General features: G+C 43.1%; 1 protein-coding gene across 1 annotated transcript in view; it reads left to right on the top strand.

Annotated features, from left to right (window-relative positions):
• The first annotated feature begins 12213 nt into the window (after positions 1-12213).
• Positions 12214-15521, top strand: part of TMTC2 (transmembrane O-mannosyltransferase targeting cadherins 2) — a 256438-nt gene continuing 253130 nt past the window's right edge. The window contains exon 1 of the mRNA XM_082043051.1: positions 12214-12655. Within this exon, the coding sequence (XP_081899177.1) occupies positions 12573-12655 (83 nt within the window). The 5' untranslated portion in view covers positions 12214-12572. The remainder of the gene's footprint in view (positions 12656-15521) is intronic.

Genomic DNA, 15521 nt, shown 5'->3' with positions numbered 1-15521 from the left:
AATGGGGCAATTAAATTGCCTTGCTTCCAGCAAGGACTTGAACCTGCATTCTGTTGGGGTTTTTTCAGTATCATAACATTTAGCTAGTTTAAAGGTACTGCTTAATTTCATTTTGTGCTTTTATCCCAATTTTACAGATGTACGGTGAAAAATTATGTCACATTGTCAGCAAAAAACTATTAGATTATGATCCTTTAATCACCCATATTGAGCATTAAGGCCCTGATTCAGCAATGCATTTAAGTGTGTACTGAATTTTAATTATGTGCAAAGACCATTGTTATTCAGAAAAGTGTTTAGGCGTGTGCTTATATGTTTTGCTGAACTGAAGCTTGAGAGCAATAAGAAGGCATCTGGCACTTACTGAAGAGCAATCAAGGGTGAGTCAGAGCAGTGAAACCAAAGCTGTGACCACAGAGTTATTACACAGAGCAGTCTCCTGACCCTGTACTTTAATAATCAGGGAAGGGAAAGATCTGCTTGTCCCAGCCTTCAGACTCTTGAAGTGTCTTTTTTTTGCAGGTTGAAACCATATGATTTGACCAGAGTCCTTTCATTTCTTGTCAATCAAGGATGTTGAATATGGGAACTTATTTTTTTTCATTGCACTTTCCATCAGACAAATAATTCCCAGCATGCGATGGTGACTGTTGAACAAACTCCCGCTGTAAGACCAATTGAAAGGCTCCCATTGATTCCAAGGAAAGCTGGATCAAGCCCTGAGTGAGTCATTGCACGGCCAGCTCCCGCCTCAGCACTTCTTGTCTTGCCTCTGTAATGTGGCAGCAGATCCAGGTCTCCCAGCAGTGACCAACAAATGCTTAGATCAGAGAATCAGTTCCCGACCCTAAAGACTGATGACAGCAGGCTGTTGCCTTTTTCTAGTAATTTCTTTCTTTCAAGATGTTGCTGTCATCACTGCAAGCTACTCTAGGTACCCCCAGGATGGCAGAACTGTCTCAAACATCAACTGCCACAGCCTAAGGGGTGGACTTTGCTCTGGCAAGCCCTCTACGTGGGTGCAAGTCACCACTGCTCTACTTTCCTTGGCCATGATGCTAAGGGAAGAATTTAACCCCCTGTCAAACTCAGAGTAACAAATAACTCCTCAAATGATCATCAGCTATTTTACCTGCAATGCCCAGGACTGTTTAACTCTTGCTATGACTGATTAAAAAACATAATGTAAAATCGATTTTTTTCCTGCTTTATAGGGGAAAAATCAATGCCAATTAAGAATAGGATAAACAGTGAAAGGGAAGAAATACGACTGCAAATTCCACTGGACCCAAACCCAAAACCAAGAGTACATATTCTAAACTGCAGGAATACACACTTTCTAAAGCCTCCTAAGTCTCTGCACTGGTACAATAATCTCAAACAAACTTGAAAGCAGATTGAAAATAGATGGGGTGTCTCTAAGTGAAAAGAGACAGTTATCCTCTGCACCTGCTAACAAACACAGTCTCTTTTTGTTATTAAATGTCTGTAACTTAAAATACCACCTGAAAGTAAACTCTTTCATCAATTTATCATGAATTCTTCAAAGGTATTTGGGAAGTTTCTCTAAACGATTGCTTTATTGTGGCTTTATTTAGGATTTGAGGAGAGAGAATGCTGCAATCAGAAAGAAAAAAAGGAAGACAGACAGAGGAAATGATTACCTTTCAGTCCCTGTGATTTAGGAAGAATAACATGCTGCTTTCTTGATCTGTTGTATTATACACTTACAAAATAAGATGTGACAATGTGGAATTGAACTGTAACTCTCTACTGAAGAGATATCATCCTGCATTGTGTACCAGGGACTTCTGCACCTGGGACTTTTGTGTCCTTCCTAGAATGCCATCCGTCCACTACTTTTGGATTTATCACTGTATGCTCCCCTCTGTACCTTTCCAGCAGAAGTGACTAATGCAAAGGGTAGGCAGCCGTGCCCTCACCTTTGAGTAGTCACTTCTCTTCATTTGGAATAAAGGTTAGTTTTGACAGCAATTCTAAAATTTCTATATTATTATTTTTCTGTGCTATTTTTAAGTTCCTCAAACTCTTCCAAAACAAACCTAGGTAAGTTTTCCTCCTTTTTCAAGTAGTGCAGCCACACATATTTATTCCTTGTGGAGTAAAAGGTTGTTGTTGCAGTGCAGCACCCTGGGCATTTAAAAACTTCCAGAAGTACAGCAGCAAGTAGCTACTTTTCCTGGTGGTGGGGAAATGCATATCTGTTTAGGATAAACAGCTTTGTAGGCCTTCTCAAACACTTCACCACTTCAACTCACAAGGAAGGCAGGCTGGGGAAAATGCCAGGCATTAGTTGTGGCAAACACTTTTCTGTCTCCTTTTTGACAATGGGATTAAGAAAACACGATTTCTAATAGATATACAGCAAATTAGGGATGTTTGACATCTGTTTCTTTAATTTGGAGCTAACCAAATGCTCTCAAAACCATCCAGAAGCACTGGAGTCTGTGATAGGAACACCAGAAGAAGTACTCCAAGAGGAATAAAATTGGGAAACCGGTTACTGGGTATAATGGGAACCGGCGCCAACCACAGCTGCCTGCAGCTGGAGTACCCTGAGCTCAGTGTCTCAGGAAGCCCATTCCAGCCCTGTGCTCCCCTTTTTTTCCATCATATCCTCTGTTATGCGTGTGTTTTTGTCTACTCGTTGCCAAACTTTGAACATCAGAAAACTTATAAACTCAAACTAAACCATTTGGCTTAAAAAGCTGCAATAAAAGTGATCACTGGAGAATATGAATCAGATAAATGTGTCCTTTTGACAAGAGTTTCTTTTTTTCTACTGCAAAATAATTTATTATTCCATATGTTTTGCCACTGAAGGTTTGCTTTTAGAATGCGCATTATAGAAACTCTCAGAAATTTCCTCCAAATCCTAGTTCAAATATATGCAAAATCAAGATGTTCCCTTTGTGTGTGTGTGTGTGTAAATAGCATTACAACAGTTTCCCCACAGAATGCATGGCAAAGGTGGAAAGAGATTTATTTACTGACATCCTGTGCAAGACATTCAGCCAGCCTGATTGCTGTGTCTTTGTACCAAAGCAATGCTGACTTAAGTAAACTAAGCATTTGACTATGCTGTGTGCATAAAATTAGGCTCATGACCCAGTTCCTTTTTTCTGGTAAAGTTCTGGGTTGCTCTCTTCATTTTTGGAGTCTTGTTTGGTGTTTCTTTTGCCTGGCTGGTGCTGCTCTGTAGCCTTGGGGCAGGGCTTATCTGGCAGTATTCATGACTAACTTTTGTCAGGACTCTTTCAAAGTTAAAGAGAAATTTTTATTTAAGGAGGATTGGAATTGCAAATAAACATACTTTTTCTTATCTGATTTCAGCTGCGATGGGGGTAAAAAAAAAGTACTTTGTGGGTTGTTTGTACACATAAAGGATTGTGTCACAGGAACATTTCAGCCAACTACCATCTGCTGCTGCTAATGGAAACTAAATCTAAATCAGCCCAAATTAGGCAAGTCGCTGAGATCAAACCAGACAAAGAATGAAGACTTTACGTTCAGTCAAATGTTTAAAATGGCTTTCTAAAATGGGTGGTTTTCTCCAAAGCCCCCCTGCTAAAATATGCCACAACATACAAATGTGCAGTGTTGAGGGTAAGTCCAAGAAAAGAGAGCTAACTCCCAGGTAAAATGTGGTTTCCTGGAAACATTTGGAATATGCCCTGTGCTTTGGGCACGTATATATGTTGTGGGTGCTGGGAACAGGGTGGAGAGCCAGGAATCGCTCGAGGATATGTATTTCAGCGATGGACTGGTGAGAAATACTAGGCCAGAACAGGGGTACTAGAGCTTTTAATAACAGGAGACAACAAAGCAGACGTGGGAACCCACCCCTTGCAAACAGCACTTCGCATGTGCATGTGATTAATAGCTGTGGTGAAGGGTTAGTGAATAACAGCCTGATGCCAAATGGATATCAATGGGATCAAACCATGCATTTGGCAGATATAGGAAGGAGTACTCATCATTGTACATTGAATAAAGGAGAGTGTGCAGCAACTCCCCGAACCCCTGGTAGAGCTCTGGCATATGGACAAGAATCTGGCTGTAACCCTGTACAGCAAGGACCACGCATGTACACATGTGCACACAATTACATGGCATGGACGTAACAGGAGAAAATGGAATATAAAATATTACAGAAAGCCAATAATTCTGGTTTATATCTTTCTTTCTCCTTGAGGCAGAAAAGAACCTGGCTATTTTAAAATCTGGGATATATTTACATAGCCAAATGTAACGCTCTTTCTTGTGCAAAATGGGGTAGGAAGGAATTTAAAATGTCAACATTCCCTAGACCTGTTTATCTCTTTTTCATGCCTTCCTCTGTATTAAGTATTACGGAATAGACACTAGATGATAGAAACTGTGACAGTTCTGCTGAAGCTATGACAAGTTATACCAGCTGCAAATTTGATCCAAAATCTCTGACAATGCACCTATGATGGAAAATATGGTTTTAACCACATGGTAGCTAGCATATGGGCAAACCCTTTTGTTGACACAGCAAGCTGTGTCTTTGATTTGTTAGAAGATTCAGGAAGCCAAATGAAAGCTTTAACACAGAAGAACAGTATTATCCACAAGACACATTCTGTAGGATATCTTTGTTTTCCAAAAATTCCTAATGAAAATGGAAAGAACAACATTTTTTTTTTTACCAAATTTATCTTCAAAATATAACAAAAACAATTTCACAATGCTAAATTCTTCTAAAAGCTACTAGAGACTGATCAAAATCCAAGTTTGTTGTTACCAGTGCACAAAGACCTTGGTATAAATGGGCCAATTTGGTGATGGTAAAATTTATGGGAGCTAGAACTAGGTATATTTTCCCAAGCAAGCAAAGTATGCAAATGTTACTAGGAAAGATTAAATGAATTAGAATACTGCTACTTGGCAAAACACAGGGAATTCTCTCCCTTGTGTACATGGGAGAAAAGGTACCTAAGCAGGGAGTCCAAAGAATTTTATTTTTTGTGTGTACACTGGAGATTATAACCTTCACTTCATTGAATCTTATGGCACGCACCAGTGTAAATGGAATCCAGCATCTATATGTAATAGCCTGTAACCAACCAATTGACTCACTGATCACTGAAAGTATATAGTTCTATAACTATCTGGTTATGTGACACAGGAGGGAGAAAACTGGGTCACCTGCATATCCTGAGTCACTGCTGTCAGTTAAAAGCTGTGAATGCTCCACTGAACTGATCGAACTTCTGCTACAAACCTTGTGTACAAAAAAACCTTCAAACAGTTCATGTTTTCTATTTTTCCAGATTTGCAAATAAAAGAAGCAATTGCCTTAGCTCTAAATCAAAGCAGCAATGTCTTTGATCTGCTAGAAAAGTAGTAATGTCTGTAATACACTAAAAATTAAATTTAATGTGACCTTACTGCTGGAATATGTTAATTGTATTTTAAAGCATGGAGACAGAGGCCATCTGAGATTTCCATTCAGGATTTCATGTATACAGAGTAGATATTTCTCAAATTGAGCAAGCAGAGGAGAAGAAAACATTTAGTTCCTGCTAATTTAGTTGCTGTTTTTGCTTTATTGTTCATTAGGAACCTAGAACTCCTTGACTACCCTCTCTGGACTTGTCTACATTACAGTACAAAATGTCATTTTGTTCCAACATTATTATGAAAAATCAAACTGAGTCTGTTTAGAGGGATTCAAAGGTTTACTCCTTATAATAATTTTCCTTTGTTTATTTAACTCTTGAGAATTGTGCTTGTGCTGGTGTTAGATATGTTTCAGTAATGTTGACACGTTCTTTCTAAAATAAGAGTAATCATGGTTTTCCTGGCTTTACTTCATGCTTGTACAGCAGGAAGCCAAGACTCTATTGAAGTAAAGAAGTAAATTAGGTTATTCCACAGAAAATCTGCAGGGATTGAGGTGGAAATTACACTTGCATCTTTGGCTGGTTTTGCTCTGCTGTGGGACAAAGGTCTGATGTTGCTGCCATAGAGACATATCATTTTTTGTCCAGTTTTCACAGTCTGTATCCCAGGCTGTACATTTGAAGGACAAATGAAGTAGAAGTAGACAGATCTAGACTATAATTAAACTGTCTTTCAACATCTGTATCACAGGGGAAATGTCAGTACCCTGAAAGTAGAGGACTGATGGACAGCAAGATGACTCACTTCTTTCTATAGGAAGGCAGATGACAAGAAACAGATTTTCAGCTGTTGATGTAGCTTTTCCATCTACTGGGCAATACATCTGCCAAGAAATGATGAGAAGCAGGATATGATATACCACTCATACTCCCTTTCCTCCACCTGCACAAAATCCAGGCTCTTTGCCACAGACTTCTTGGTTATGTTGCAGGCATCCATCTGTCAAGTAGGACTTTTCTCAGAATTAACATCTTAGGCCAAATTAATCCCTGAGATAATTCCATTGTGTTTTGTCTGAGGAAATATCAATTACTGTGAACGGAAGGATGATCTCATGATGAAAGCAAATGAATGACTGGGAATCATGGCTGGGATCTCAGATAGATTCCTCTTCCGCTACAGAGCTCCCATGAGAGATGGATGAAACTGACACAAATGCCAGTTGCCTCGATTTCCACCTGTGTAAAATGAGGTTCGTTCTACTTTACTTCCACAGACATCCTTTAAATATGTGCACTTCTTTGAGCTGTTTTGATAAAAGGAACCATAAAAAAAAAATTGTTATAATGCTATTTATAACAGTAAAGAGGCTCATGTTCTGGGAGACGACAAGTTGGCGTATCTGCAATTAGTAAGTTTACACTGTCAACTTACTCTGAACAAGAAGAATTAAAAACTCTTTTTGATCTTACTTTGAGCCATCTCAAAAGACAAGGGACATAAATATGTAAAGCAGACTAGGATTAGTCTAGAATTGAGTAACATTAAGAAAGGCATAAAACTACCTTTTGCTGTGCCATTACTCTTTTACTTCAAGCAGTAATGAGCATACCACCAAAAATCAGTAAATGAGTCAACAGTGTCCTGCAACAAATTAACTGACAGTGACTATAGTATGGAAAACTGGAGCATCCTTCCGAGATCTGAGATGCATCATTATTTCCTGCTGCACTTAGGTGAAAAGAGCGCAAGTAGTTTAGTAGATATTCCTAAGTGGGAAGGCTCAGGCATCTGATGATGGAATTGACAGAGAACAGCAAGACTAGTATGGAGACACCTACAGCACTAGGTAGGAAAAAAATCCCATTTTTACCATTAAATATGTGGACTTCTTTAATCACCGGGAGCAGAACCTAATCTGACCATTTTCTTCTTGAATATAACAGGACATTAAACTAAAAAACTTCGCAAAAATAGTGGAAATATATGTTAGATCTCATTCAAGAATTTAGCTGTAAGGAACTAACCCCTTTTCTTTACAAATGTTACCAGTAAACACATTTTGGAGGTGGGTGACTATATACATTAATTTGTTTTCATTAAAGTAATCAGCTAGGAGGGAGCTCCCTTGGCCTTCATAACAAATGCTTTCTAATTTAAAGCTCTTTACCAGAGCTGTCAGGGTTCACAATCTGCCCTTTTCTTCCTGATTTGGAGTACTCATCTGATTCTAGATTGCACAAATGATACACCAATGTCCTAATTGCCAGTGTAGGAGCAATTACCCTTGCATACAATGAATAAATGAATATCATATTAAAATTGAATAGTTTGGATGGGAAAACATCCTGTCATAGTCTGCCCAATGTTGGCGCAGTGACTTCAGAGTTACAACATTATAGCTCAAGTCCATTCTTCAGATTACCTCCATATCCATATCTGCATATCTGTATCAAATCCATATCTCCAGATATCTTGTATCTCCTGTGTTCTTGGTTCAGGCTTCAGCTGAAAGAGAATAATTTGTATGTTGTTTTGCACGCTCTTATCTCAGGTCTAACAGGCACTGAGAGGCAAGAAAAGGCTTGTTTTGGTAACTATGCTAGAACTTCAGCAAATGCTGAAGTTAAGCATCACGACAGTGTCTTTTTTGGGCAGGTGATTCTGAAAGCATCAAGTGACAAACTAGATGCATAACTGGTGTAGAATTAGGTATTTTGAAACTTTAGTTTGCTTGGTGTCAGCTGCAAAAAACACAGTGGCACCTACAACTACGGCAAAGGAGAATTTTCTGAAGAATGAGATCTCCAAGTCCCCTCATGGATTTAGGTTTTAGTCCTAAAGTTTTCCATGAAAGTTGTTATAATTTTTAATCACAGCTATTTGGAATAACCATCTTCCTTAATATATGCTCAGCTGTGAGATACACAAATGCTTTCGCATGTTTTGTGTGCACAAAAATCTTCCCTATACCTATAATTTTCCTTCTTAGAGAGAGACTGCGTGGCTAGATTAGGTCAAGCTAAAAATGCATTGGCTTTCTCTCTCTCTCTCTCTCGTTCTCTCTCCAGCTCTGCAGCAATACTCTAGCTCCACTGACTGATCTAAAGTAGGAACTGGTGCCTCCTAGAAATGTATTTCCTTAGGAAATGTGCTTAGTTAAAATCTCTTCCAAGTACTGATGCAAGTCCTGCACGTACTTGATTTTTCTGCATGTGTTTAATATTTGCTGTCCTATATCATGCGGACTGCTGTGAGACTTCATTGTTTTGAAGTTGCGACTTGTTTTTACTTTGGTTGTCATTGCTGATGTTATTATCATCAGCAGGAGGAAAAAAAAAAAAAAAAGCAATTTCTTAGAGAAAGCGGAAATGCTGGTCTCTGAGAATGAATATGATCTTGTTAGCATGACAGGAAAACAACAGCTTTGATCTGAGCCCACAAAATCAAACTACCTCTGTGAATCAGTGAGTAATTCTGAAAAAGTCACCTGCCTGAAACATTCTTCTCTACCTCATTTTCTCTGCTTTTGATAAAGTAAGGTCACTTGTTCATGAACATATTCAACTAACTTGATTTCCTTCCTTAGATAACACCAGCTTAGATAACACCAGCTTATGCTTGACTGCTAACAACAGCAACTGCGTGGGTGTTTTGAAATGCACAAAAGTTTACCTTTCTGAGGCTCATTAAGTCACATCTTTGGATGTAATTTATGTTGTTCAAAATTATCCACAATATATTATGACATTTATTTGACGGTATCTGAGCATAAAAATTGGCAAAAAAAAAAAAAATCCCACTTGATTATTCCCACGGTAACATTTAATATCCAGTTACCTCATTCTAATAAAAAATCCCAGCAGCTTTCAGAGGGTTAGCCTTTCTCTTCTCAGATGCTTTGAGGAATTTGGCACAAATATTTTCTACAAGCTCCAGCAAATGAACCTAGTGTATAGAAATTGAAGTGTCTAATCTAATCTGTTGAGGGATCTGTACCACATGCATTACCCTGACATTTAAGGTCTCATAGTCAGTGACCAGTTAACCAAATCTGTCACTGTGACAGACATGTATTTCTACATGCTGTGTCACAATTTAATGTTTCAGGTACAGTTTAGGTGCAGTATATTGTAGCACAGTGACTCTGAGTCTATAATGTCTTTAATGAAGACATTTCCAGGCTGGTACTAAAACAGAATGCTTTTGATTGCCATATTTGCAATAAAGGATGTGAATTTGCCTACTAAGCTATACACAATAGATCGGCTGTTAGACTGAATAACGCTAGTTATCTTTACAATTACTGTTATTATTATGTGTTGTTACAATCTTCCACCTCTTCCCTTTTCTCTGATACCGGAGTCTGTGACAATGACTTTCTGGAAGTGAAGGTTATTTTGGAAATGGCTGCTTTGTGACACATCTGAACTTCTAAATTACCTCTTTTGATACCTTGTGATTACCGTATGCCACACTGTAAATCTGCTATGAGTCAGAATATTATCTGACATCTCCTGACGATATAGTAAAATATAATATTGTTCATAGCTCCAGTGCATTTATTACTTTTAACTAACCAAGGAACAGAAGGAATTCCCCTAGCATGCTTTGTTTTTCTACCCTCATGTTTTCTTCTGCACTGTTGTTTGCTTAACAAGCACAATCATTTTTATGTGGAACTTGTCTCCAGCTTTCTGCACTTGCTCTTTCCACCTGCTGCATCCAGCTTGGCCTGGCTCATGGGGCCCCAGAGCTGACAGGTGGGGTGGTACATGCACACGTTGCCCTCTGTATCTCTCTACACAGCTTGTTTTCTCAATCAGAGAAAGCTCTTGCCATTGTGAGGACACTTGTCCTTTGTTTATACAGAGACAGAGACACAAGATACAGGCTTTGTAGACTCTTTTGAGTGTAGTTAAATCCACTTGGACAGGCTGGTGGAGGCCTAATGCTACCTCCAGCCACACTGGAGCACTGGGGGACGTCCAGCGGATTAGGCACTCTCTGCACAGTCCACACGTCTCATCCCACCCTTTCTTGACATTAGGCTTTATTAGCCAGTGTCAGGCTTTGTTAAACTTTATCCCTGGAGGATTTGTTTTCTTTCTAAAGCTTTTCTATCAGCCCTCATCTACCCCAGCCAGTAGCCCTGCCTCTTTGAAGAAAAAATACATATGCTTTTGATGGAGAACAAGAGACTTCTGCCACTGTGACTCAGCAGCAATTATAATGCTTTTTATGCAGAGTTTATTAGGATGTTCCAGAGAAGGAGCTGTGCAAACCTAGTGTGTAAGCTCAGCAATCCTGCTGCAGCAAAGACTAAGTCACGATGATCAGGATCTTGGCAGTAGGTCCAGAGACACATTGAGAATCGGTGTTCAAAAATAAGGATCGTGGTTCTTCTGACAAAGCATACCAACTCTTTAAAATCTAAGTTACTATGTTCTGTGCTCCAGGCTGAAAAGTTTAATGCCAGATCAATGTGATCCGCTAATGGCTTCAATAAGGGCCCTCAAAGCTTTAATATTCTCAACAAAATGCACCCTCCCCCCCGTGTCTGCAATTACTGCCGCTGATGGTGATAACACACCCCCTGAATCTAAGTAAAAGCAGCTGAGATGTTTGTGACACTTGGGGCAGACTTCACAGGAGCACTCTAAGCCTTGCTTGAAAGAGGTCTTAATGCACTTAATATATTTTGAGGTTGCAAAGAACAGCATTAAATAATCACATACGGGAGAAAGAAAACTTGTTAAAAGCTCCCCAATTTATTAGACACAGCTTGATGTACAGACTCCCATTCTTCTGGGACAGCATGATGTGCCACTTGATGGAAATTACGAGGAAATATGAAGGTTATATAAAGGGCTGGCTAGCAGAAAAAGAAGGCAACATTTAAAAATATCTCTTAAAAAAAGGAAACAATCAACTTGATGGACCCAAACCCTTTCCATAACTTCATGCCTCAATATCCCATGAATTATTGAAGATGGTTTCAGTGCATTATTTCCCACAGCTGGGTTTCCTGTCTGGGCCATTTATTTGTCCCATTCACACCGTAGGGCTCAGGCTGACCCATTTACCCCCTCGCAGGAAGCATCATGTCGTGGGGCTGCCCTGAGGGAGCCCCAGTTTGGGGTGCTCCTTGTCTCGGGGTGTCCTTTTTCCAGCCCCCCTCTGCCAAGTTTCAGTGGTTTACTTTGGTTTTGCTTCACTGGAAGCAGAGCAAAGGGCCACACTGACAGTGAGGTGAATACCAGGCTCAGGACAAGTGGGAGTGTGAAGCCCCCTGCTCTGCATCCCATCCCTGATGGTACACGCCCTCTCCTACTAATGGTTTTCCATCTGGCCTCTGTGGGGGGGAAAGGGTAAAAAGAAGATAACGGGGCAGAAGGGGAACAGGAGAAGAAGGAAACGAAAGGTGGGAAAGGGGAGAAAAGGAGAACAGAGAAAAAGGGGAAGAGAAAAAGAAGAAAAAGAAACTAAAAGAAAAACGTCAGAAAGATAATGGAAGTAAAGAAGGCAGGAAAAAAAAAAAAAAGGAAAAAGGAAAACAGAGAAAGGAAAAACCGTTGAGGAGGAGGGCTGTGCCAAAGCCGGCGGCAGCAGCAGCGGGGCGAGCCCTGCCCTGCGCTCGAACTAGCCGCTGCCGCCGCCCGTGCCGGGCCCAGTGCCGAGCCCGGTCCCGGTCCCAGCGCCTCCCGGGGCGCGGGAGGGGCGGGAAGGGCGGCCGGGGCGCGGGGCGGGGTGGCGGGGCGGGCGGGCGCGGAGGGGCGGGCGCGGGGCGGGCCCGCACGCAGGCGCGGTGGGAGCCCGGGGCGCCCCACGCGGGCGCTCCCAGAGCCTCGGCGGCGGCGCCCGGCTCGGCAGTGAGGGGGGCGCGGGCCGGGGCGGGAGCCGGAGTAGCGGCCGGAGCCGCGGCAGCGCCAAGGCGCCGCGGGAGAAGGGCGGCAGTCGCCGCCGCGCCCCGCATCGCTCTCTCCGCCGCTCGCCCCGCTGCTATGGGGTAGGGGGCGGCGGAGGCGCGGGGGGACGCCGTCAGCCTGCGGCCGCCGGCGGAGCGCGCAGCGGCGCCCCGCGGTGCCGGGGGGCGTGAGGGGCAGCCGCGGCGGGGTTGGAGCGGGAGGCCGGGCAGCGGGGGCTGCCCCGGTGCGAGTGCGGCGGCGGCAGGCGGAGAGATGATCGCGGAGTTGTTGAGCAGCGCCCTGGGGCTCGCCCTGTACCTCAACACCTTGGGCGCCGACTTCTGCTACGATGACAGGTAAGGCGAGGGGCGGCGGGGCCGGGCGGGCGGGAGCTGCCCACCTGCCGGGCGCGGGGCGGCGGCCGCACCCCGCAGGGTTACCGCAGAAGGGTCCCGGGGGCTCTTCGGCTCCGGGTGGCCGCGGCGGCGCCCGCCGCTCTCGGGGCTTTGACAGCTCCCACGCGGGCTCAGCCCCCTCCAGCCCTTCCCGGTGGGAAGAGACCCGCTGCTTTAACTTTGCGTGTCCTGGGCTGATCCCACATTCGCGGTGTCGCCCGGGCGGTTGGGTCCCCGGCCGCCTCCCTTTCCCCCGCTCCGCCGGGACCGAGCCCCGCGCGGGAAGTTGCCGTGGGCTGTCGGGCTCCTCCGAGCGGCCACGGGGACCGGAGCCCCGCCGGCGGGGACGGGAACAGCTGCCGCTGGGCTGGGCTCCCTACCTGTTCCTCTCCTGAAAGTACCTGCCTTCAGAAGCTGCTGAAAGGCGCTGTTAGCAGTCGGGGAAAATTCCAATTTGTGCCTTTTCCGGTGACTTAATCAGATCACAATTAAGCCAGATACATAATTAAAATGTATTAGGGAGAACAGCACGCCTGGCTAAACTTATTAACCGTCCTGGGGTGTTTCATGCTCCATTGGAATTAAACCATCCAAAAAGTGAGCACGGATCGACTTTGACAGCTTTTCCATCAGCCTCTGGCGAGCGAGCGTCTCCCCTGGGTGCGGGCGGACAGGTCCCTGCGCTCCGCGGCCGCCGCTGCCCGGACCCCGCTCGCTGTTCCACCGAGGAGGTGCCGCCCGGCCGCCCGGGAGGGAGAAGGGAGGGAGGGGTGCGTGAGCGGTGGGTCCCTGCTTCGTGGCTCGGGTCCGGGGTGCCAGCGAACTCTCCGAGCGGCTGTCAAGCTGGCTTAGTGCCTTGGAGCTTTTTGCGTGAGGGAAGGACAGCGAGGTGGGGCAGGGGATGCAGGGGATGCACCTGAGCAGAAAAATGTTGCTGGATGAATGGAACTTCCCCGGCACGCTGATGGAGTATGAAAGGATGAGTTATGTCTTTGATTAGGCATTTACCTTATGAAATAACCTGCCTGTCCTGGAGTTAATTAGTTACTGAACTTGGAATTTTCCTCCTTTACACCGTATTATGGTGCACCTGCCGTGTTTAAGGATCTGTCATCACTTTCAGAATAAACCCCATTGTTTTCAAGGGTTGCTACTATTAAACCTATTATACTCAAAGTAACTGCCAAGTGTTAGTCCCGGTCCAGGTCCCCGGCTAGGAACAGCATCGGTTGCAGTATGTGGAGGTTCAGGCTTCAGTCCTTGAGGTCCTTTACACATGCTTGAAGCCTTGTGAAGCAATTTAGTGTTTTTAGGATTCTGTGAGCCTCCCAATTATCTACTATGACTTGTCTTAAACCTGTTTCAATGTTTCAAAACTTCATTCGCAAACAGCAAAAGAAAAAAAAAAACAACATGCTGTTATCCTGAAATGCAAAGTCTGAGTTGGATCAATAGAAAGTGGTGAATATTTTGACACACTGACATTATTTTAAACCCGCTTGTTATAGTTAACAACTGCAGGAGTTGTGGAATATTTATGTAACCCTAAGTAGCATATGTTGCAATATTTAGGCAAAACTGGGTTGTTTAAGGACATGCTTGTAAATCTGTCCTGCAGGCCAGCTGAAATTGGCTAGGCATAGAAAGCAATTCGGAGTCCTACCTGGTGTTATTGATGTGGAGGTCCAGGTTACTCTTGATCTTGCCTGAGTGCGCTCTAATGCGCTTAGGAAAGAGTGATATTTGAGTGTCATCTCCAAAAGGGTGGAAAAGATAATTACACGCTGTCTTTGCTAGTACTGATCCCAGACTATTTAAAAGGTGTTCTAAAACACTTCTTTGCTTATGTGTTTACATCCTAACTAAATAAAGTACTTCTCATCATTGTAGCTAAGATTTAGGCATTCACTACAGTGCCCTGAAAACCAGTTAATGGCATTTCTGTATGCAGGGTCATCTAATTAGGATGTTTTTCAACTGCAACACTGGACCGGGCAAGGCAGAAATGGCTGTTGCATGCCAGTAATTGTTGAACTAGAAAGGGTTATCTATTCAAAGAGGCAGGCTCTCAGACCCAAAGTATTCTTTTGACTGTAATCACAGAATCTCACTACCCTGCAGGAGACAACTTGAAACATAACACTAGAAAAGGACGTCGATGCTGGAGCTGCAGGACACAGCCCTCCATGTGGGAGATGGATCATGCTACTAACTTTAAGTGAATCAAGATTGTGCATTTAAGCTGGGAACCTGCAATGTTTTGTTTCAGAAGGGCAGCATATTGCCATAGCTCTTTCTGCTTCTTTTGCTATTATGTTGGAATTACATCAGACTGTTCTTTTTTTAATATAGTGATCAAATTTAGTATATAAAGGGTGTCTGTAATTGCTTTCTGTGTTTTTTTATGTGGGCTGGGTAAGATTAAGTGGCATCGTAAAAACTTCTTATAGCAAAATCAATTTCCCAATGGTAAAACTTAATATTTTAGCGGCTGCACGGCACCAAACCAAAGACTGTATGGACAGTGATACAACAAACTTGCTTGTAGTCTGGGCTTTATGACTCTATATCAAAGGATTCAGTATTTTATTTCCCACTCCTCACCCAGTTAACGTGAAGTGGAATGAATTTAAAGCCTGAGGAAGTTGAGTAAGCAAATGTGTACATTCTTCTCGTCATTAGTCTTCCTAACTTGTTTCTTTCAGGCTAGAGAGATATGTGGCATGTACATAATCAGTGCAAACATGTGATCTTTTTGATCAATTGGCTTATTGATCACTCTGAATGAAAGTGACAGCCTCTAAATCCAAGAGACAGTGTAAACACT

The sequence above is a fragment of the Streptopelia decaocto genome (assembly GCF_964273445.1).
Source record: "Streptopelia decaocto genome assembly, chromosome: 1".
In the NCBI taxonomy this organism is placed as follows: Eukaryota; Metazoa; Chordata; class Aves; order Columbiformes; family Columbidae; genus Streptopelia; species Streptopelia decaocto.
This window is presented reverse-complemented; position numbering and strand designations above follow the sequence as displayed.